Genomic DNA, 23953 nt, shown 5'->3' with positions numbered 1-23953 from the left:
TTTTTAAGAACCTTAAATGTATTTTATTTAAATACTTGTTCAAAAAGATCTCCTTTATCTTGTTTGCTCTTGGTATGGTTCATTGGAACAGTTCTTGTAATTATGAGAACATTTTTAGCAAAAGTAGAATTTAAAAAATTATCCATATTTATCTAAATTTAATTAAAATGCCTGCCTTTTTCTTCTAACATTTTCTGCTGTTCTTCTCTCCAAATACGAATTTTTTCAGGCTCTTCTCTCATAACTGGTTTTGAAGGAATGGCTGAAGAAGTTGTAATAAACTGAGTGTTTTCATTTAACTGCAAAAGAAAACCCAAATGAAATGGATTAAATAAACAAATCTTTCTTTAAAACTATGACAGCTAAGTTAATTATTTAGCAGAAATTATTTGTATTTAGTATTAGTAATGGCCATATGGTGCAAGAAAGCCTAAGGTTTATGCGGCACCAGCCAAAAAAAATAAAATAAATAAAAATAAAAAATAATAAGAAAATAAAATAAAATAAATAATAATAAGAGAAAACGAAATAAACAACCTATGCATTTTACTCCTCCTATAGATAGGAGTAAAATCCAGCTGACCTTTGAATTTCTCCAAACTGTCAGCTTCTACCACCCATGTAGGTAACTTATTCCAGTAATTTATAACTCACTGGCTAAAATGAAACTTCCTGCAATCCATTCTAAACATCTCTCTCTGTAACTTGAACTTATGGCCCCTAGTTCTAGGATCATTTATAACCTTCAAAATTTCATCCGTGTTCATTTTACCATTGCCTCTCAGAGCCTTAAACACCTCACCTGTATACTGAGTGTGGTTCATTAGCCTGGTGTAATATGCTAAATAATCAAAAAAAGTACTGACACTTGATTTAAATAAAGGTAAACTTTTAAGTCATAAAATATGATCTATTTTATGTAATTTTTTTTTTTTTTTTTTTTATCTCTGACATGTCAGAAAATTTGACCTTGGGATGCAGACGTTCAGTTTTGGAAACAAGAACTCAAGGGCTGGTAGATCTGAAGAATACAGGAATGGGGGGGCAGACATTTTTAAAAAACATCTTCCAGTACCCACTACAGAACTTTGCAGAAATTAACACTGACAGTTTGGCTTGATAGAATAAATTCCTTATGCACAATCTTATCACATAAATAAACACTATCAACTTGCTTCTAACCGCCAAGACCTACTCACTGTACCCTAAATGTGTAACAATTTCTTGCCAAAAGCATTTATGGCTGTAATTCTTCATTTTCTATTTTCTTAAGATCTAGTTCCCTATGATTTCTTTCAAGTTCTCAAAACTAAAACCTGTTTTGAATGAGTAGATATATCATGATGTTTTGGAGAGCTATGAAAAATCATTCCATGTGCTTCAGCATAAGGTATGATTTTGATCTTCAGGGAATCATAAAACAGGGGTTCCGGAAATGGTTCCAGAATCATTGGAATTGTAATATCAAGCTTTAAGGGGACTGGTTCAGAGGTTACAGCATGGAATACCTGTTAGTTGATTTTTTTTTTTTTTTTTAATGCAAACTGGGAACTTTTTGATCACACTGCATGCCTTGTATATTTAAAATGTAAAAATCTGAACTTACACTAACATTATACCCTTGTATTGTGCTCCCAATCCTCAAATTTTCATACCCAATATGATCCAAACTCCCTAACCTTATAGATATAATTGAAAGGACACAAATCAACTTTTAATTTGATTTGTGAAATATTTTAAAATATTATGTGAATATGGCATTTCACTATATCACTACTCATACTCATCAAATATAGCATGCAACCACTTGCAAAGCATATACACATAGAAGGCTTAAAATTTATTTATAAAATTTCCAACAGTCAATGTAACAATTTTACCCTTTTTATGGAGATTTATTTTAGAGTACCAAATAAAAGAACTTGAAATAAGTATAGAATAGATCCTGTCATCAACTACAGTATACTAATTCCATTAAACTAATTAAATGCATTTAATTGTATGGTAATTCCCCCCTACACTTTTTATTACTGTGATCTTACTTTTCTTTTTTTTTAATCATTTGACTTGACTTATTTGACTGTTAATCTGCTAAATTACAATTCTTTATTAAGCTTTTATAATTCATTGCATATAAAGTGTTGCATTTATTTGGCCCTGGAGAGACTGTGCAAGGCTCAAGGGTTACTGAATTATTTTCAGTCCGGTGTGTGCTTGTTGACAGGAGAGACTGCTGCTACAGGGATGGGGTACACTTAAATAGAAAGGGTGCAAGAATATTGCATAGGTTGGATGAGTGAAGTCGTGTTTGGCGGTAGAAATATGACTCTCGAATTGAAGTCATCTAAATGCGTAGGATGTCCAGGAGCATTATCTAATAGAAGCAAAATATTTAAAGGAACGTCGTTGTCTTTACAATATTTTTCAACCTCAGGAATGAAGCAGCATTTAAACCAATCCTCAAAGAGAGATACTGTTAGCCATGCTCTCTAGTTCGACTGGAAATGCATGGGTAGAGTGGCTTTATTGATGTCCGATTGATGCACGAGGATTTCCAGAATGGTACATAAGCAGTGGTTTTAATCTGTAATCTCTTGCTGCATTAGCCCCAAGCAAGAGCATGGCCCTATCTTTTGATACCTTGAAACCTGGAATTGTATTTTCCTCTTTGGCAATGCATCTTCAATCTGGCATTTTTTTCCAATACAGAGCAGTCTCGCCAACATTAAAAATTTGTTATGCTGAATAGCTGCCTTCATCAATAATTTTTTCCAAAACATCACAAAATTTCTCTGCAGCTGCAGAATCGGCATTGGCGACTTCACCACATACTTTAACGTTGTGGAAACCAGCACAATGCTTGATCCTATTAACAGCTGTTCCACCTTCGATATAGCAACTGTACGCTGTTTTGTAATCACTGTTGAACTTAAGTGCGTTGATCCTTTAACATGTTCTTTTATACATGCACTGTCCTTTATTTTCTGAAAATTTGATTTTTATACGATTGAAGATTTCAGTGAAGGGGAACACATTTCACCATAATAGCGTAAAAACCCACACAATTGCAGCTATCGGTATTATCACAAATGCAATAAGATCGAGTTTACTACCTGTTTATAATTAGATGCACTAACAGAAAAGCCCAAGAAATCGGAAAGTGCAAATTGTTTTTATTGTTTTTTGGTCATGACCTCCAGAAACGTGCTTTAGAAAAATATTACAAAGGCATTCAAAATCGATTCTTATAACGGAAACATATGATGAAAGGGTAGTGCAATTTCCATTATAAATATGACCTTTTAGAGTTATAAATAGCTTAGTAATATAGCAAAATTTTCAACTTTCAAGGACTTGGAACGAATTATAAAAAAAAAAAAAATATCCAGTGTTATTGGGTTCACATTACGATATTTTCACGATACCTCCATTTATTCCTATGGGTTGCAGAATATGTTTCCATGAATTTTTTTAAGTTTGCACCGGCCAGCAAAAACTTACGTAAAGTCGAATATTATGTAAGTCGGGGAGTTCCTGTACTGTTCAAGGTTCGGCCTAAATGGATGTCAGATGAATTAATGAGGCTCGTGGCAGAGATGAAGAATGTATGGGATGCATATAAAGTATCAGGTGACACAGAAGCCTATGGCAGGTATAAACAAGTCTGTAATCGAGTCACAAAGGTGGTTAGGCAGTATGAGAAATCTTTGGCAAAGGATGCAAAAAAAAACAGCAAAGAGTTCTTTACTTATGTAAACTTTAGAAGGAAAGGGATGAATCAGATTGGACCACTTAACATAGATGGGTTGACTACTGATGATCATGCTCAGGTAACTGATAAACTGAATGAGTATTTTGCATCTACATTCACACATGAGGAGTTATTCAATGAGGGGAGTGCCAGAAGTTTTTCAAATGCTAACAGGGAGCTAAGTGATTTTGTAATAACTGAGAGCAAAGTGGAGGAGAAATTGTTGAAGTTAAACAACATAAGGAAGGCACCTGGGGTGGATGGGATCTCTCCCGTTATATTAAAGGAGGCAGCAAAGGAAGTAAGCACACCCTTAGCCATAATTATGAGAGTTTCCTTGGACTCAGGGGAGATCCCTATGGACTGAAGGTGTGCAAATGTATCACCAATTCACAAAAGGTGACACAAGTAAGTACAGACTTGTTAGTTTAACTTGTGTTCCAGGGAAGATAATGGAGTCACTGGTTAAAGAAGCATTACAGGATCATCTAGACAAGACTGCAGTAATAGTTAAGACACAGCATAGGTTTGTTAAAGGGAGCACTTGTCTGACCAATTTGATTGGATACTATGATGTGGTCACAAAGGAACTGAATGCCAAAAATAATTTTGATATCATATACTTGAATTTCAGGAAATCTTTTGATACTGTTGCACATGGAAGACTGCTGTACAAATTGGAGAGATATGGCATTAAAGATAAGTTGCTACAATGGATAAAGGAATGGTTGAGTGGGAGACGATAGAGAGTGGTAACATTTGTCCACAAAGAGTACACTGCTCTTTGTGGACAAATGTTATTAGCCCAACACCGAACTGCAGCGTTCGGTGTTGGGCCCATTGTTGTTTTATATATTTATCAATGATATTGATGAAGGTATATCAAGTTTAATGTCCAAGTTTGCAGATGATACAAAGGTTGGCAGGGTTGTTAAAAGACAGTATGCTGCTCCAACCGGATCTAGATAAGTTGGGAAAATGGGCCGAGAAGTGGCAACTGAAGTTTAACATCAACAAATGCAAAATACTGCATATGGGTAGCAATAACCGGAGAGAAACTACCAACTTTGTGGTACTACACTCAGAGAAGTGGAAAGTGAAAAAGGCCCTTGGGGTCATTGTAGAATCAAATATGAAGTTCGCTGAGCAGTGCAAACAGACTGCCAGGGCAGGTCATGGAGTCTTGTCAATGATATATAGGAATTTTGCTAGCAGGGACAGGGAGGTGATTATCCCATTATACAAGGCAATGGTCAGGCCACACCTAGAGTACTGTGTACAGGTCTGGAGGCCTCATTTTTAGGAAGGATGTAGAGTTGTTAGAACGAATACAAAGAAGGGCAACAAGACTGGTCAGGGAAACAAAGGGGTGCTCTAACCAAGAAAGGCTTAAGTGCTGCAAATTGCAGTGCCTGGAGAGTAGGCACCTGCGAGGTGATCTGATTGAGGTGTATAAGGTCTTGAATGGGTTGAGCAAGCTGAATGCTGATGGGATTCTTCCTCTTGCTCAGACTAAGAACCTGAGGGGGCACAGTTTCAAACTGAGGAAAGCTAGTTGTAGAATAGATGTGCGGAAATTTGCCTTTAGCCAGCTGGTAGTTGATTAATGGAACAGGCTTCCATCTTTTGTTGTGGAAGCTAATAACCTAAATAAATTTAATGCTGAGCTGGATAGTCATTTGGAACAAACGGATGGGTGAAATGGGAGGGGTTTTTTTTGGTTGATGCTGCATAAGCTTGATTTCTTGTAACGTATGCGTTCTACTAATACTAATGAGATGGACAAAATAATGGAATCACCTATGAATAAGAGTTATAGGCATGCACTAATATGGTATTAGGCCACCTCTGCTTTTATAACTGCTTGTTTTCTTATGTGGAATAGATTCAAAGAAATCTTAAACTGTCTTAAAAGGAATATTGGACCATTCCTTCATGGAGGAACATTTCAATCTCCCTGACTGATGAAAATGGAGGAAATCTGCTTCTCACTCCCCTCTCCAAATATGCCCACAGTGACTGAATAATGTTTAAATGTAATGACTATGCAGGCCATGGTAGACATTTAGCCTCAGTTTCACGCTCCTCAAACCAATATTGGACACATCCAGCTGCATGTATTGGACCATGTTTGAACCTGGTCACTACTCAGATCAAGGTAATCAGTGATAGTAATTTGCCCATTCAGGGTGATGATAGGACCTAAAGAATACAAAGATATTGCTGCCTATATCATTATTGATCCTCCTCGTGTTTGAAGGTTGGCACAAGACATTCAAGATGAAGTGCTTCCGTTGACAATCACCAAACAAACACTCCCTGATGTTGTGAAAAGTGATGATTTGTCTAAGAATGACTTGTTTCCAATCATTCAGTGTCCAGTTTTTATGCTCATTACACCACTGCAACCTCTTTTTAGCATCACCATCAGTAAGGAGTAGCTTTGGATGCTGGATCCACATCTGTTTTCAGTTTTCTCTGATTATAATACTCACATATCCATTCAGCCAATCTACATGAATATAATTAGTATCTATTTATTATCATTGTTTATACATTCAAATTTATCTAATTAGTAGTAGTAATGGAAAATGATGCAAGATAGAAAACTTATTACTCACTGGTCTACAGGGATGTTTCACAAAATAGTTGTTTCCCCCCCTATGCTTGTGGGAGGGTTGTGCAACAGAAAAACATTGTGCTGCAGCAGGAAGAGAGGGAGAAATAACATAAAATATGTTTCACTGGTTGAACCAAAAAAGGTTCTTCTACCTTTGCATATAAAGTTGGGATTAATGAAGATTTTATTAAGACACTGGATTAAAAAAAAAGAAAAAAAAAAGTGTATTCTGCTACCTAAGGGAAGTGTTTCCAATTAACAACTGCCAAACTGAAAAAGAATTTTCATTGGACCTCAGATAGAAAGAAGAACTCTTTATTATATACAGAAGGCACATTGCTGTATACAACTCCCTTCATGGCTACAAGCCAGGGTTTTACATAAAAGAAATTACACAACATAATAAACAAAGATGAAAAAAAACAAAAAAAACCCAACATTATGATTCCAGAAAGGTTTGAACACTGGAGTGATGGATCCATGGCAGTGATGGACAGGTCCTTGGGAGCAGGTTCTAATGTCCTGTGACATGATCCTGGGAAGGAGTCAACCAAGTACTTTCTGCCTATATTCCTTATCGACTGCAAACTTGTAGAGGTCGGTCGCCGTCCAAGGAGTGTATGTCCTGCAGAATTTGCACGGATAAGAACCAATCAGATAACTTTAACCGGTTTGGAATGGCCTGAAGGAAAGATTGATTAGCCCTAAGGCTTGGGACTGGGATTCTCCATCCGCAGTTAGCCCAGAAATCTGGTACTGAAATAATGCCAACCATCATTTTGACGGTGAAGACAAGTCTTCTCTTGTGAATGATGGCAAGAAGATGTCTGATGCTGAGAGCTGCCGCCATCTGGTGGTCCTTGGTGGAGGGGGAAGCCGAAATTTCCATATGGCCCGCTTCAATAGCCAGAATTCCCCGCAAAAATCCATCTAAGATGGGTCATAGCAGTTGAAGTCCAGACTTCGGCACCATAGAGTATGACCAGATAAACACGTCTTAATATATCTGCACCCAACAGCCTGATGGTCGTGGACATGCATAAGTTGTTGTTTAATCATCCACCGGAGTCGACAGAACTTTATTTGCAGGTGGTCTATATGTGGTAGAAAGGAGAGCTTTCAATCAAAAATAACACGCAGATCTGTATGTTGTTGGACAGCAGAAATTGCAGATCCTCTTAAAATGGATTGCACTATTGTTGGGTTCCGTTTGAGCAAGAAAGTCAACTGTTTCGACTTCTCAGAATTGATGTGAAGTCCGAAACCAGAGAGGAAGACCTCAATGTTTCGGATTTTCTGAAGGATTAAGGCACCGATGTATTCAACAGTGTCTCCAGGGCTTATGGGAGTAAACAGTTTTATGTCATCAGCAAAGGTGATGATATCAGTTCGACCCACCACGAACAGCACAAGAACAGCCGAGAACAAGATTCCGGTGGTGTAACGCAGATTGCCATCGTGAACAATAATGGTCCTGTTCTCAAGCATTGTCTGAATAAACCACAGCATGTCTCCAACAATGAGGTAATACTCACGTAGTAGCCTTGTCAACGTGTGAACAGATATGGAATCAAATGCTGCCTGGACGTTGATATACGTAGCAGTGATTTCTGAACGGTGCTCAAATGCCTTGAAGATCTTGGTAGTGGTGGTGACCAGATTTGTAGAGGTGGATCTTGAGCATGTAGCATAGTGGATCTGTGGTAGCAGTTGTGGCATAATTTGGGCGGTTAACATTCTCAGAAGAGATTTCTCAAAGAGCTTTAATAGGCTTGATGCAGAAGAAATTGGACGGAAGTGACAGGGCTGAGAAGTAGAGCGTATTTTCGGCAGTAGTCTTATTAGACAGACATGCCACATAGGAGGGAAAAATTTTTGATTAAGGATTTTGTTAAATAATGACAGGGTAGGATCAACAACAAATGTACTGAGGCATTTCAGCATAAACTGAGGAATTCTGTTGGCACCGGATGCAGCCGTAGGTGCTAAGCTATTTATTGCGTTGATCAGCTGGTATTTGGTGAGGTGAACCGAATTTAAGGGGTCTGTTGAAATCAGATTGATTGGGAATTCCATTGGTGTAGTAGATTCTGGCTGAGCGGCGAAGCCAACTCAAGCCAACTGCCCATATTGAGTGAGTCAATGGCATCCTCTGATTGGCTTCTATGGAAGGGCTTTCCCTTATTTATGGTAGCCTCTAGATGAATTTTTATCACCTCCCTCTTGTTCCTAATAAAAAGCACCCTACTCAGGAGAGGGCAGTTCTGTCCGAGGGTAAGCCAGAATTTTTCCACTTTTTATGAATGTTCTGTTTAACATGGAAGCTTTCAGAGACTTTTGGATTCCACCAGGCCTTTGAATGCTCTGTGAGGGTTAGTTTCTTCATGGCAGCATAGAGAGAAATGGTGGCTATCCACCTTGTCATCAGGTCAATCCTGAGTTCGGGGTTGCATTCCTCAAGGACATCCCATGGGGTTGCTTGAGCTGCATAAACATACTTTGCATGATTGAGGTATTTGGGCACTAACTGTTTTGGTTGTGACTTTCTTCCAGAAATGATGGGCATTTCTAATTCCACAGAGATAATGATGGGGTTATGATCACACTGTATGTTGCTTATAGGGTTTTGATTAGCCACATAATTTGCTGACACGAAAGATTACTCAAGGCTTACATGATACTGAACTAGCAGTTGTACATGGAAGAAGGAAAGAAGACAATTATGAATCTCTGGTGTCAACTTTACAGCAATGTTATAAAGATATGGGCTGCCAGATATGTTTGAAAATTCATTTTCTTCATTCCCATCTCAGTCCCCCCCCCCCCGCACCAAATTTTAGTGATGTTTAGTGATGAGCATTGTGGATATGTCCTTCACACAATCGAAAAGCAGTACTAAGGTCACTGGGATACTGCCATGACTTCCCTACTTCTCTCTTATGAAACCAGATTACTGCTGGTTTCATAAGAGAGAAAGCAAAATAGATTACAAGAAAAACTGAATAGCAAACATTTCTATGAAAATAGAATGCATGCATTGGATCGATGGGATCTGTTGTTGTTGTTGTTGTTTGGTTTTTAGGAGCATTAGCAACTAAGGCCATATTGCTCCAGGATATGCGGTGGTCATTCCTTGACCTTTCCGCATCCTCCGTATTTGGTGGTGACGGGCTCGAACCCCGGTCGATGGGATCTATCCAGTTATATTAAAGGAGGCAGCAAAGGAAGTAAGCAAACCCTTAGCCATAATTATGAGAGCTTCCTTGGACTCAGGGGAGGTATCCATAGACTGGAAATGTGCAAATGTGACCCCAATTCACAAAGGAGGATCAAAGGCTGACACAAGTAATTATAGACCTGTGAGCTTAACTTCTGTTCCAGGAAAATTAATGGAGGCACTGGTTAAAGAAGCACTGCAGGATCATTTAGACAAGACTTCAGTTATGGCTCGGACACAGCATGGTTTTGTTAAGGGGAAGTCTTGCCTGACCAATTTGATTGGATACTATGATGCAGTCACAAAAGAACTGGATGCAGGGAATAGCTTTGATATTATATACTTGGATCTTAGAAAGGCTTTTGATACTGTTGCACATGGAAGACTGCTACACAAATTGGAGCAGTGTGACATTGGAGGCAAATTGCTGCTATGGATAAAGGGGTGGTTGAGGGGGAGAAGCAGAGAGTGGTAATCAATGGACACTGCTCATCGTGGACTAATGTTATTAGTGGAGTCCCTCAGGGCTCAGTGTTGGGTCCATTATTGTTTTCTGTATTTATAAATGATATTGATGATGGTATATCAAGCTTAATGTCCAAGTTTGCAGACGATACAAAGGTTGGCAGGGTTGTCAAGGACACTACTGACACTATGCTACTGCAACAGGATCTGGAAAGGTTGAGCAGATGGGCTGAGAGGTGGCAAATGAAGTTTAACATTGACAAATGTAAAGTGCTACACATTGGAAACAGCAACCCCAGAGCAAAGTATCAACTCTGTGGTACTACACTGACTGTGGTAGAGAATGAAAGGGACTTGGGGGTCGTTGTGCAGGCAGATATGAAGTTCTCTGAGCAGTGCAGACGGGCTGCAAGAGTAGCTCATGGAGTATTGTCAATGATATACAGGAATTTTTCCAGCAGGGATAAGGAAGTGATTATTCCCTTGTATAAGGCAATGGTCAGGCCACACCTAGAGTACTGTATACAGGTCTGGAGGCCTCATTTCAAGAAGAATGTAGAGCTGCTGGAACGAGTACAGAGAAGGGTAACAAGATTAGTGAATGGAACAAAGGGGTGCTCTTACGAAGAAAGGCTTAAGTTTTGCAAATTACAGTGTCTGGAGACTAGGCACCAGCGAGGTGATCTGATAGAGGTGTATAAAGCCTTGAATGGTTTGAGCATGCTCAATGCTGATGGGATTCTTCCTCTAGCTCAGAAAAATCACCTGAGAGGGCATAAATTCAAATTGAGGAAAGACAGATGTAGGATAGACGTGCGGAAATTTGCCTTTAGCCAGCGGGTGGTTGGTTGATGGAACAGACTTCCATCCCTTGTAGTGGAGGCTGATAGCCTAAATAAGTTTAAGGCTCAGCTGGACAGGTATTTTGAACGAACAGAGGGGTGAAGTGGAAGTGGGTTTTTTTTTTTTTTTTTTCCTTTTTTTTTTGGCTGATGCTGCATAAGCTTGCTTTCTTGCATCAAATGCCTCTACTAATGCTAATATAGATTTATATCTAAACAAAGTCACAGCAAATGTTGTCATCTGTAAACATTTATAATGAATAAAAGTAGTACAGTGCACTCCACTTATTGCGATCATGGATAATGTTATCACTTTTATGAAATCCTGATCAGATGTATTCAATGTATCAGATGTATACAGAAAACGTGTTGTTTATTGTAATTAGAGCTTTGGTTTATGTTACTGCTTTTTTGCTGTGCAGTGAAGTGATCACATAATATGCCGATTTGTTCTTGAACTCTGACACGTTGCATGATAAGTTACTGATTTTTGTTCATACAATTTGTATGGTTGTTAGTGTCATTACTCCACGAAAGAGAGCACTGTATCCATACTCTTACTAATCTGATTGTTTTACAATAGAGCACTAACCCTTTTCTAATTCTTGATTTTAATATTTTCTTTATTTGTTTTTAATGAATTTTTGTATAAATTTACGTAAACACTATGAGAGTTTTATTTTTATTGATGCTTTCTTGAAGAAATATGGGCAGTCAAATTAAGGTATTTTTTATTGCTGCTTTTAATATTTTCTTTTTGTTAATTTCAACCTTTTTATGTACATACTGCATCAATAAACAATGCTAAACAGCTGCATTCTTGTTTCATCAGTTTATCTGAGTCCTGAAGTGATCACAATAAGCAGTGTCCACTGTACTAACTAGTAGTTAAAATGTAAATAACAGCTCATTTGGAAAATATGAAAAATTGATAATAAATGTCACGGCAAATGCTATCATGCACCATAATATCAATTTTAAATATAATTTTTTCTCAACTTTAGTTATACACCTGACGAGCTGTATGACTAATGCTATGAAATGCTAGTAATAATACAATAACAATCTTGATTATGTGAAATTAAATCTGTTGTTTATGCATATCAGTAAATCACACTTTATGGAAGAGATTAACCATTGATTTAACCAAGCATACATTTTCCACTGTACCTAGGCATTTTCTACAATGACGTCAAACTGGTCAGCAGCTCATGCAAGCGCTGTATGGCCAGTCATATATTAGTTATCATTTGCAATAGCAATTTGCACTAAGTTGCAAAGTTTACTGAATGAGAGAAATTCAAATGACTATCTAGTCCTTTCATGTGCTTTGTGTAAAGTGTTATTTAAACTGCATTGATAATGCAATGTTCTTAAATCTGATAATTCTTGCCTTTTTGTAACAAAAAGTTGCCCTTATTGTATTACTTTCAAACAGATAGCCTCACAAAAGGTTAAATGGTGATTTGCTTAAGAGATCGAAAAAAAAGCCGTGAATTAGGGTTGAATTTGAAAGTGTCTGGAATTCTGCCCAGACACGATAGGAGGGAGTATATGATGAGAGCCCTGTCGATCAATTCAGCCCTGGAAAGATTGTGCAAGGCTCAAGGGGTAGATTTTTTACAGCCTGGTCTGTGCTTGTTAACAGGAGAGACTGCTTCTACAGGGATGGGATACACTTAAATAGAAAGGGTGCAAGAATGTTTGCTGATGCTATCGAGGCAGTGTTAGGTGGGTTGGAAAACTGCTAGATTGGGGGGATACAAGGACTAATAGATTAACAGTAGCCACTGGCAGAGGTGGAAGTGATTCTTGCACTGCTTCTATTGGAATGAGCAGCAGCCTGGAAAATAAGATGCAGGATATTTCAGAGACTGCTGGGAGTCATTGGGGTACAAGTAAACACATGGGTTGTGTTATGGGAGCTAAGAAAAAGAACAGGTGCATGTATACTTGCATGTACACCAATGCTAGAAGTTTGGTAAATAAATTTGATGAATTTGAGGTATTCCTCAAAGCATCAAAGGCGGATATTGTTGGGATATCAGAGACGTGGTGTCACACAGATATAAGGAATGCAGAACTGGAATTTGGGGAGTACAACGTCTACAGAAAGGATAGACAGGATAGAAAGGGAGGAGGGGTTATGCTATTAGTTAAGAAACACATAAAATCCAAGGAAGTGAAGCCAGTCGCCATCGGTGGACAGTGCAGTGTCGAGTCAGTTTGGTGTGACATAAGCACTGGGAGATCAAAATTGAGAGTAGGAGTGTGCTATAGGCCTAATGACTCTGATGAGTATAATAAGAAACTATACAGGGAAATAGAGTGGGCGAGTAAATCAGAGATTCTTATAATGGGGGATTTTAATTTCCCAGATATTGACTGGAATTTGTGGGTTAGTCACTCACACACTAGCAAGGCTTTTGTGAATTTATTGGATCATTGTTTTCTAAATCAGCATGTTCGGGAGGCATCTAGAGGGAGCAATACTCTTGATTTGATTTTCAGTAGTGATTCTTCATGCATTAAGAATCTGCAGATACAGGAACCACTAGTTGGCAGTGATCACAGTGTGCTGAAGTGGGATTTACTCAAGGAGGTAACTACCATCAGGAGTAAAGGGAAGGGTTACTGCTTTTGTAAAGGCAACTACGACGGTCTGAGACAGTATTTAAATTCTATACAGTGGGACCAACTGATGATGTTACCAAAAGTAAACTCAAAATGGAAAGCATTCAAAGAACTTATCTTGGAAGCTACTAGGCTTTACATACCAACTAAGAAATATTGTTCAAGGTTCAGGACTAAATGGATGTCAGATGAACTAATGAGACATATGGCAGAGAAGAAAAATGCATGGGATACATATAAATTAACATGTGACACAGACGCCTATGATAGATATAAGTTGATCTGTAACCAAGTTACAAAGGAGGTTAGGCAGGCGAAGGCAGATTACAAGAAATCTTTGGCAAGGGATGCAAAGAAAAACAGCAAAGAGTTCTTTACTTATGTAAACTCTAGAAGGAAGGGGATGAATCAGATTGGTCCACTTGATATCGATGGTTCAACTGTTCATGATCCTGCTCAGGCAGCTAACAAACTAAATCAATATTTTGCATCTACATTCACACATAAGGAGTTATTCAGGAAGGGGAATGCCATAGATGAAGTAAATACTGGCAGTGAGCTAGATGATCTTGTAATAATTGAGAGTAAAGTGGAGGAGAAATTGTTGAAGATAAATACAAGAAAGGCACCTGGGGTGGATGGGATCTATCCAGTTATATTAAAGGAGGCAGCAAAGGAAGTAAGCAATCCATTAGCCATAATTATGAGAGCTTCCTTGGACTCAGGGGAGGTACCCACAGACTGGAGATGTGCAAATGTAACCCCAATTCACAAAGGAGGATCAAAGGTTGACACAAGTATTTATAGACCTGTGAGTTTAACTTCTGTTCCAGGAAAATTAATGGAAGCACTGGTTAAAGAAGCACTGCAGGATTATCTTGACAAGAATTCAGTTATAGCTCAGACACAGCATGGTTTTGTTAAGGGAAGGTCTTGCCTGACCAATTTGATTAGATACTATGATGTAGTCACAAAAGAATTGGATGCAGGGAATAACTTTCATATTATATTTGCTGTGCAGACGTACATTTTTGCCACTCCTGGAACAGAGAAATTTTTTCTGATTTATTTTCTGTTTTATTAGCTTAAATTGGCATATTAACTTATTTTCTAGAGTAGTTTTATATTCTTATTTACGATACTTAGATTAAAGTAACAGACAGAGATTTTGAAGGTATTACTTAGTATCGGAAAGGGTATCAAATCCACGTGTTTACCATTCGTAAATAGCCGCCATTGTTACGCGATACAAAATATCTCGAAATAGATAGCATAAGCTTAATATAGTATAGTACATAATATTGTCAATTAATCAGAAAATTAATCTTGTTGAACTTCATTGTCAATTAAATTGTACTTTTAACTATACATATAACGACTTGGGATACGTAACATAAATAATTTGTAAAAAATAAATAATTAATACTTAACTTGATACGGAAGTTATATAAAGGGATTTCGTAGATAACACTCGATACTGAAACATAATTATAGCGTTATAACTGTGTTGAGATATAAGTTTAGGGTTTTAATTTTGTACTGAAATTGAAATTTTATTGAAATTAAATCGAAATCATGACTCTGACCAGAGCAGCAAAGCAAAAGGCTCAAGCTAATGGGAGTGCTGTGGCTCAGGGAAGAACTGAGGGGGGCAGTTGCCCTCTGAATCACAGCCTATTAAAATGCACTACTTGCTTGATGTTTGTGGAGCAGTCAAGTACGGGACATGATACTGCCATGGGGATTGTCTTTGGGTGTGCGCGATGCAAGGAGTGTAAGGAAATCAGGCGACAACTCAGCATTGATATGGGCCTATATGAGAGCTCGAAGGACAGGGTGGATGCCCTCGAAGGATTAAAAGTGAGGGACCCATCAAGCTCTCAGCTGCCCACACCAATGCCAGAGCTTGCACTGGTCATCACGCAACACAACGGCAGCCCCCAAGGCAGAATGTGCTGGTCCCAAAGGAACTAGTAGTTGTTGGTGACTCTACTGTCAGGGAAACGGGAAACATGCTTTGTAAAAAGGATAGGTGGAACAGGACCAGGGTATGTCTGCCAGGGGCAAAGTGTGATGACGTTGTAGAGTGGATATCATCTTTTAAGGGCACAAAAGGTGATATAGTTGTACACGCTGGCACAAATGATATTAAGAGTAGGAGACCGGCGGAATTACTTAACAAGTACAGGTCACTGTCGAAAAAAAGCCGTGAATTAGGGTTGAATTTGAAAGTGTCTGCAATTCTGCGCAGACACGATAGGAGGGAGTATATGATGAGAGCACTGTCGATCAATTCGGCCCTGGAAGGATTGTGCAAGGCTCAAGGAGTAGAATTTTTTTCAGCCTAGTCGGTACTTGTTAACAGGAGAGACTGCTTCTACAGGGATGGGATACACTTAAATAGAAAGGGTGCAAGAATGTTTGCTGATGCTATCGAGGCAGTGTTAGGTGGGTCGGAAAACTGCTAGATTGGGGGGATACAAGGACTAATAGATTAACAGTAGCCACTGGCAGAGGTGAAAGTGATTCTTGCACTGCTTCTATTGGAATGAGCCGCAGCCCAGAAAATAAGATGCAGGATATTTCAGAGACTGCTGGGAATCATTGGGGTACAAATAAACACATAGGTTGCATTAGGGTAGCTAAGAAAAAGAACAGGTGCATGTATACTTGCATGTACACCAATGCTAGGAATTTAGAAAATAAATCTGATGAATTTGAGGTATTGCTCAAAACATCAAAGGCAGATATTGTGGGGATTTCAGAGACGTGGTGTCATACAGATATAAGGAATGCAGAACTGGAATTTGGGGAGTACAATGTCTACAGAAAGGATAGACAGGGTAGGAAGGGAGGAGGGGTTATGCTATTAGTTAAGAAATACATAAAATCCAAGGAAGTGAAGCCAGTCGACATTGCTGGATAGTGCAGTGTCGAGATCAAAATTGAGAGTAGGAGTGTGCTATAGGCCTAATGACTCTGATGAGTATAATAAGAAACTGTACGGGAAAATAGAGTGGGCCAGTAAATCAGAGATTCTTATAATGGGGGATTTTAATTTCCCAGATTTTGACTGGAATTTGGGGGCTGGTCACTTAACACACTAGCAAGGCTTTTGTGGATTTATTGGATGATTGTTTTCTACATCAGCATGTTCGGAAGGCAACTAGAGGGAGTAATACTCTTGATTTGATTATCAGTAGTGATTCTTCATGCATTAAGAATCTGCAGGTAAATGAACCACTAGGTGGCAGTGATCACAGTGTGCTGAAGTGGGATTTACTCAAAGAGATAACTACCATTAGAGGTAAAAGGAAGGGTTATTGCTTTCGTAAAGGTGACTACCATGGACTGAGACAGTATTTAAATTCTATACAGTGGGCCAACTGATGATGTTACCAACAGCAAATTCAAAATGGAAAGCATTCAAAGAACTTATCTTGGAAGCTACTAGGCTTTACATACCAACTAAGAAATATTGTTCAAGGTTTACGCCAAAATGGATGTCAGATGAACTAATGAGACATATGGCAGAGAAGAAAAATACATGGGATACATACAAATTAACACGTGACACAGAAGCCTATGATAGATACAAGTTGATCTGTAACCAAGTTACAAAGGAGGTTAGGCAGGCGAAGGCAGATTACGAGAAATCTTTGGCAAGGGATACAAAGAAAAACAGCAAAGAGTTCTTTACTTATGTAAACTCTAGAAGGAAGGGGATGAATCAGATTGGTCCACTTGATATCGATAGGTCAACTGTTGATGATCCTGCTCAGGTAGCTATCAAACTGAATGAATAATTTGCATCGACATTCACACACGAGGAGTTATTAAGCGAGGGGAATGCCAGAGGTGTATTCAACTCTGGCAGTAAGCTAGAGAATCTTGTAATAACTGAGAGTAAAGTGGAGGAGAAATTGTTGAAGATAAATACAAGAAAGGCACCTGGGGTGGATGGGATCTATCCAGTTATATTAAAGGAGGCAGCAAAGGAAGTAAGCAAAACCTTAGCCATAATTATGAGAGCTTCCTTGGACTCAAGGGAAGTACCCATGGACTGGAGATGTGCAAATGTGACCCCAATTCACAAAGGAGGATCAAAGGGCGACACAAGTAATTATAGATCTGTTAGTTTAACTTCTGTTCCTGGAAAATTAATGGAGGCACTGGTTAAAGAAGCACTGCAGGATTATCTAGACAAGACTTCAGTTATAGCTCAGACACAGCTTGGTTTTGTTAAGGGGAAGTCTTGCCTGACCAATTTGATTGGATACTATGATGCAGTCACAAAAGAACTGGATGCAGGGAATAACTTTGATATTATATACTTGGATCTTAGAAAGGCTTTAGATACTGTTGCACATGGAAGACTGCTGCACAAATTGGAGCAGTGTGGCATTGGAGGCAAATTGCTGCTATGGATAAAGGGGTGGTTGAGGGGGAGAAGACAGAGAGTGGTAATCAATGACACTGCTCATCGTGGACTAATGTTATTAGTGGAGTTCCTCAGGGTTCAGTATTGAGTCCATTATTGTTTTCTGTATTTATAAATGATATTGATGATGGTATTTCAAGCTTAATGTCCAAGTTTGCAGACGATACGAAGGTTGGCAGGGTTGTCAAGGACATTACTGACATTATGCTACTGCAACAGGATCTGGAAAGGTTGAGCAAATGGGCTGAGAGGTGGCAAATGAAGTTTAACATTGACAAATGTAAAGTACTACGTATGGGAAACAGTAACCTCAGAGCAATGTATCAACTCTGTGGTACTAAACTGACAGTGGTAGAGAATGAAAGGGACCTGGGGGTCGTTGTGCAGGCAGATATGAAGTTTTCTGAGCAGTGCAGACGGGCTGCAAGAGTAGCTCATGGTGTATTGTCGATGATATATAGGAATTTTTCTAGCAGGGATAAGGAGGTGATTATTCCATTGTATAAGGCAATGGTCAGACCACACCTAGAGTACTGTATACAGATCTGGAGGCCTCATTTCAAGAAGGATGTAGAGATGCTGGAACGAGTACAGAGAAGGGCAACAAATGGTTTGAGCATGCTCAATGCTGATGGGAGTCTTCCTCTTGCTCAGAATAATCACCTGAGAGGACATAAATTCAAATTGAGAAAAGACAGATGTAGGATAGATGTGAGGAAATTTACCTTTAGCCAGCTGGTGGTTGGTTGGTGGAATAGATTTCCATCCCTTGTAGTGGAAGTTGATAGCCTAAATAAGTTTAAGGCTCAGCTGGACAGGTATTTCGAACGAACAGAGGGGTGAAGTGGAAGTAGTTATTTTTTATTTATTTATTTATTTTATTTTTTTATTATTTTGGCTGATGCTGCATAAGTTTGCTTTCTTGCATCAAATGCCTCTACTAATGCTAATGCTAATATATTTGGATCTTAGAAAGGCTTTTGATACTGTTGCATATGGAAGACTGCTGCACAAATTGGAGCAGTGTGGCACTGGTGACAAATTGTTGCTATGGATAAATGGATGGTTGAGTGGCAGAAGGCAGAGAGTGGAAATTAATGGACACTGCTCATCGTGGACTAATGTTATTAGTGGAGTCCCTCAGGGTTCAGTGTTGGGTCCATTGTTGTTTTCTATATTTATAAATAATATTGATGATGGTATATCAAGCTTAATGTCCAAGTTTGCAGACGATACAAAGGTTGGCAGGGTTGTTAAGGACGCTACTGACGCTATGCTGATGGCAGGATCTGGAAAGGTTGAGCAGATGGGCTGAGAGGTGGCAAATGAAGTTTAACATTGACAAATGTAAAGTACTGTATATGGGAAACAGCAACCCCAGAGCAACATATTAACTCTGTGGTACTACACTGACAGTGGTAGAGAATGAAAAGGACCTGGGGGTAATTGTGCAGGCAGATATGAAGTTCTCTGAGCAGTGCAGACGGGCTGCAAGAGTAGCTCATGGTGTCTTATCAATGATATACAGGAATTCTTCTAACAGGAATAGGAAGGTGATTATTCCCTTGTATAAGGCAATGGTCAGGCCCCACCTTGAGTACTATATACAGGTCTGGTGGCCTCATTTCAAGAAGGATGTAGAGCTGCTGGAACGAGTACAGAGAAGGGCAACAAGGTTAGTGAACGGAACGAAGCGTTGCTCTTACGAAGAAAAGCTTAAGTTTTGCAAATTACAGTGTCTGGAGACTAGGCACCGGCGAGGTGATCTGATAGAGGTGTACAAAGCCTTGAATGGTTTGAGCATGCTCAATGCTGATGGGATACTGCCTCTTGCTCAGAATAATCACCTGAGAGGGCATAAATTCAAATTGAGGAAAGACAGATGTAGGATAGATGTGCGGAAATTTGCCTTTAACCAGCGGGTAGTTGGTTGGTGGAACAGACTTCTATCCCTTGTTGTGGAAGTTGATAGCCTAAATAAATTTAAGGCTCAGCTGGACAGGTATTTCGAATGAACAGAGGGGTGAAGTGGAAGGGTTTTTTTTTTTTTTTGGCTGATGCTGTCTTGTATCATATGCCTCTACTAATGCTATGAGACTATTATGGCAGCTTCTTTTAGGACTAACCAGTCCCTTCCTCAGATAGCAGAATGCTCTTTAGTGACAATAGCAAGACAAAACAACTTCAGTCTCACTACAATTTTGAACACTTTCATTTCTTATACCTCATGATAGCTCACATCAAATAACTTACAACTGTTTGGTCCTGAAGCAGGCTGTCACAGTAGTCTCATCTTGTACAAAAATGGCCAATAACCATTTGGTGAGACTGTCTGTTTGAAAGTAGTGCAATACAAGGGCAGCCAAAAGTAAATTTGGTTTTCTGTGCAACTTAATACCAAAATAGTCTCACAAGCATCTTATGAAGGTAGAAATGTCACTCCTTTTTTTGAAAATATTTTAAAATAACAAGTGTGATCAGTGAGTGCCAAATTTATTTCTTAATATTTCTGGATTGTAGATTTTTTTTTTAAACTTGCTGGATTTCAAAGAATTCCAAATTGTAAAAGTAGCAGAGTTTAAAGAGTTTACTGTATTATATTTTTTAGAGTTCATATTATTATTATTATTATTGTGCAGGTAAGAAATATGCATTAATAGTCACAATATAAGCATATGAATTTAGGGTAAAAAAAAGATCTACATGTGCTCCAACTAGTCTTATAATTAAACATCATGTTCACTGAGGTGATTAATTTGAAAGGTATACCTAATAGTGGGCAGATTCCTCTTTAGTTCTCAAAACAGCCTGGATTCATCAAAGCATGAGCCCCAACAATTTCAAAAATGAGCCACGGGGATGCTGGTCCATGTTGACTCAATTAATACTCTATTTAATTAAGCCATATAACTTAAATAATAAAGTTTTAAGAAAGCAAAAAATCACAGTATAAATATCTAAAAATCAATGTATACGTTACCTCTGGATGTGAACCTTCTTCTGTAGTGTCTTTAATATTATAAAAAAAAAAAAAAAAAGAAAAAATCAAGGTTTTTTTTTTGATTTCAGTAGACAGTATAATAACTATCTTATAAAAAAATAAATTCATCTATCGTACTGATATAATACAAATCTGTAACTTAAAAGCTAAAATTCAAACTGTAATTTACTTGCTTACCACTATCGTTATGCACCCTCTACGACTCATGAAGTTGTAGGAATGCAACTTTGTTAGGTAAGCCTACCTAATAGTGGGCAGGTTCCTCTTTAGTTCTCAAAACAGCCTGGATTCATCAAAGCATGAGCTCAACAAGGTGTCAAAAATGAGCCACGGGGATGCTGGTCCATGTTGACTCAACTGCATTCTACAGTTGTTGCAAATTGGGTTATGGATCTTATACTCCAAATTACTCATTCCACCCCACAGGTACTCAATTGGATTAGGATTGGGCGACGCCATTACAGTAGACAGAATTCATTCCCATGTTCCTGGAACCACTTCAATTGTAATGAAGTAAACTGTATAGTTCCAAACTTGTGATATGACAAGTTATCCTGCTGGAAGATCCATTTGCAGATGGATAGGCTGCAGCCATAAAGGGATATGCCTGGTCATAAACAATTTCCAGAATTCAGGTCCAACACGTGAGCAAAGCAAGCTAAATTTCAGTGAAGTCCAGCCATTGTGCAACAACCAATTCTTCTGTTTGCATCTTTATGAAGGTGAGACTGTTAGTAATGCTAGGTATACCCCACTCTCATGTGCACTGTCTGAAACTGCCCATAGTATAAGGTAAAAAACCAGGCAGGACCAACATAAGAAAGGGTTCAAGTGTGATATTCATATTGCACAGAGGTATACCTCCTCTATATCGCTATATATTGTCCTCTATATAGGACAATACTATTTAATAGACGAGTCTATCATCAGGTCGGCGCCTCCGTAGCCAGGAGCAGCAGTGCGTAGCACACGCTTCTTGATTAGACCAGGGTTCGAGCCCGTGTCCACCAAATACGGAGGATGCGGAAAGGTCAGGGAATTACCACCGCATATCCCCGGAGCAATATGGCCTTAGTTGCTAATGCTCCTAAAAACCAAAAAACAAACAAACAAACAACAAACTATCATCAGGTGCAATACTGCCACTTTCCTTATTGGAGTAACAAAACCCGCGTTTAGTCTCTCGAGCAAAGTTCCTGCAACACCCACCTTCTTCTATCGTGCAGTATGACTGATGGCCTTTAAGGTTATGATGGGCAGTGTAGCAAGATCCAATATTCCTTATATTTTGTGAGTATGGTTTTAAAATAATTTTTGCAGGCCGACTGCTAGATAGTCCACTAGACTGAATTTATTGGTAACTTTCTAGGTGACATCAGCTAATCTTGCTGTCTCTCTTCTGTCAGCTAGTAAATGGAGGGAGTCCAAGTTGTGTATAGGCAGGTGGCACTATCAAGGCCATGTTATGTCAAGGAGTTATGTATTTTTTTGTCATTTTACAATGGATTATAAGACAGTATTTTTTTACTTTATTCATTAATGAGCATATTAAATTCAGTTAAAACAAAGCTTTTAACTGATTTTGAAATGACTTGATCTGAAAAGTAAATTTTTACTGCCCACATGAATTTTATTTATTAAAAGTAACCTGTGCACACTTTGAAGGCTTACATCACTCAAATCTTCAAAAATTATCTTGTGCAGCTGTCAAGATTTCAAAAAAGTACCTTATCTGGCTCTGAAGCCTTCAATAAATATCTTATCCAGCTCTCAAGCTATTAAAGACTATCTTGTGCTGCTCTCAGGTTATTATGTTTGGCTACCCTTGTTCCAGATTATTCAAAAGAGGGCAGTCATGTTAATTAAAGATTCGCCTCTTACAAAGTCCGTCCACTCAGCTCACAGCTGTTCAGTTTCTGCTGCATACATTCTCTACAGAGATACTTCAATCAGCACTTTTATTCTCAAGTAGCATATGTAATTCCCCAACTCTCTTCCCAACCAGTCTGAACACATACCACAACCAGTCAGTATCCATTCCCTGCCCAACTCCAAATTCACAGACCCAACTTTTCCTCGTTTATCCTTTCTACTTCTTTTCTCTGGAACAACCCTCCTCTACAAATATTTCCTGAAAATTACAATTTACAGTAATTTAAATCTGTTTTTTGTTCGTAAACCCATGCACAGTATTAAGTACTATAGGTTCTAATACCTTTCATTTTTGGAATTTCGAAAGAAAAAAAAAAAAAAGATAACCTATAGTACTAAGAGCATCCAAAAGTAATAGTGGGCATCCAAATGTTGCCCATTGTTATCAAGAAGGCCCAATGTGCACTACCAAAACACTACTCACACAATTACACCAGTGGCCTGTATTGTTGACACTTGGCAAGATGGGTCTATGGGTTTGTGCTATTTTCACCATCTGATCTTCCCATCAGTGTCATACAGAAGGATGCTGGGATTTTCCAGACCAAGCAACTGTTTTCCAAGCTTCCACAGTCCAGCATTGATATTCCTGACCCTTCTTGTTTTGTTAACAGGAGTGGAAGTTTGGTTCTTGGCTGTGGTACTCCATCTATGACAAGGTAGAAGTTGTGTATTATGAAATGCTGCTTTGGTTGCCACTTTTGCACTGGGTTGTTATTTGACTAACTACAGTCTTTCTAGTGCCTCCGTAGCCAGATGGGTAGGAGCAGCAGTGCTTAGCACACGCTTCTTGATGAGACCGGGGTTCGAGCCCGTGACCACCAAATACGGAGGATGCGGAAAGGTCAGGGAATGACCACTGCATATCCCCGGAGCAATATGGCCTTAGTTGCTAATGCTCCTAAAAACCAAATAACAACATAACAACAGTCTTTCTATTACCTAGCACAAGTCGTGCCAACCATTAGCCTCTTGCATCAATGGGCTTTCAAACCACAGGCTCGCCATTGGATGGATGTTATTTGGTTGTCGGACCAATCTCTATACACC

The 23953-nt window shown here is 38.8% G+C and overlaps 1 protein-coding gene across 1 annotated transcript in view; it reads right to left on the bottom strand.

The window, feature by feature from the left end:
• The window catches only part of LOC150083602 (clathrin light chain-like), a 79285-nt gene that overhangs the window by 40920 nt on the left and 14412 nt on the right, over positions 1-23953 (bottom strand). Inside the window, exons 2-3 of the mRNA XM_090378083.1 lie at positions 20951-20979; positions 176-299 (exon numbers count right to left, since the gene is read on the bottom strand). Coding sequence (XP_090234209.1) covers positions 176-299; positions 20951-20979 — 153 coding nt within the window. The remainder of the gene's footprint in view (positions 1-175; positions 300-20950; positions 20980-23953) is intronic.

The sequence above is a fragment of the Mastigoproctus giganteus genome, chromosome 7, assembly GCF_048544385.1.
Source record: "Mastigoproctus giganteus isolate SK-2022 chromosome 7, ASM4854438v1, whole genome shotgun sequence".
Classification (NCBI taxonomy): Eukaryota; Metazoa; Arthropoda; class Arachnida; order Uropygi; family Thelyphonidae; genus Mastigoproctus; species Mastigoproctus giganteus.
This window is presented reverse-complemented; position numbering and strand designations above follow the sequence as displayed.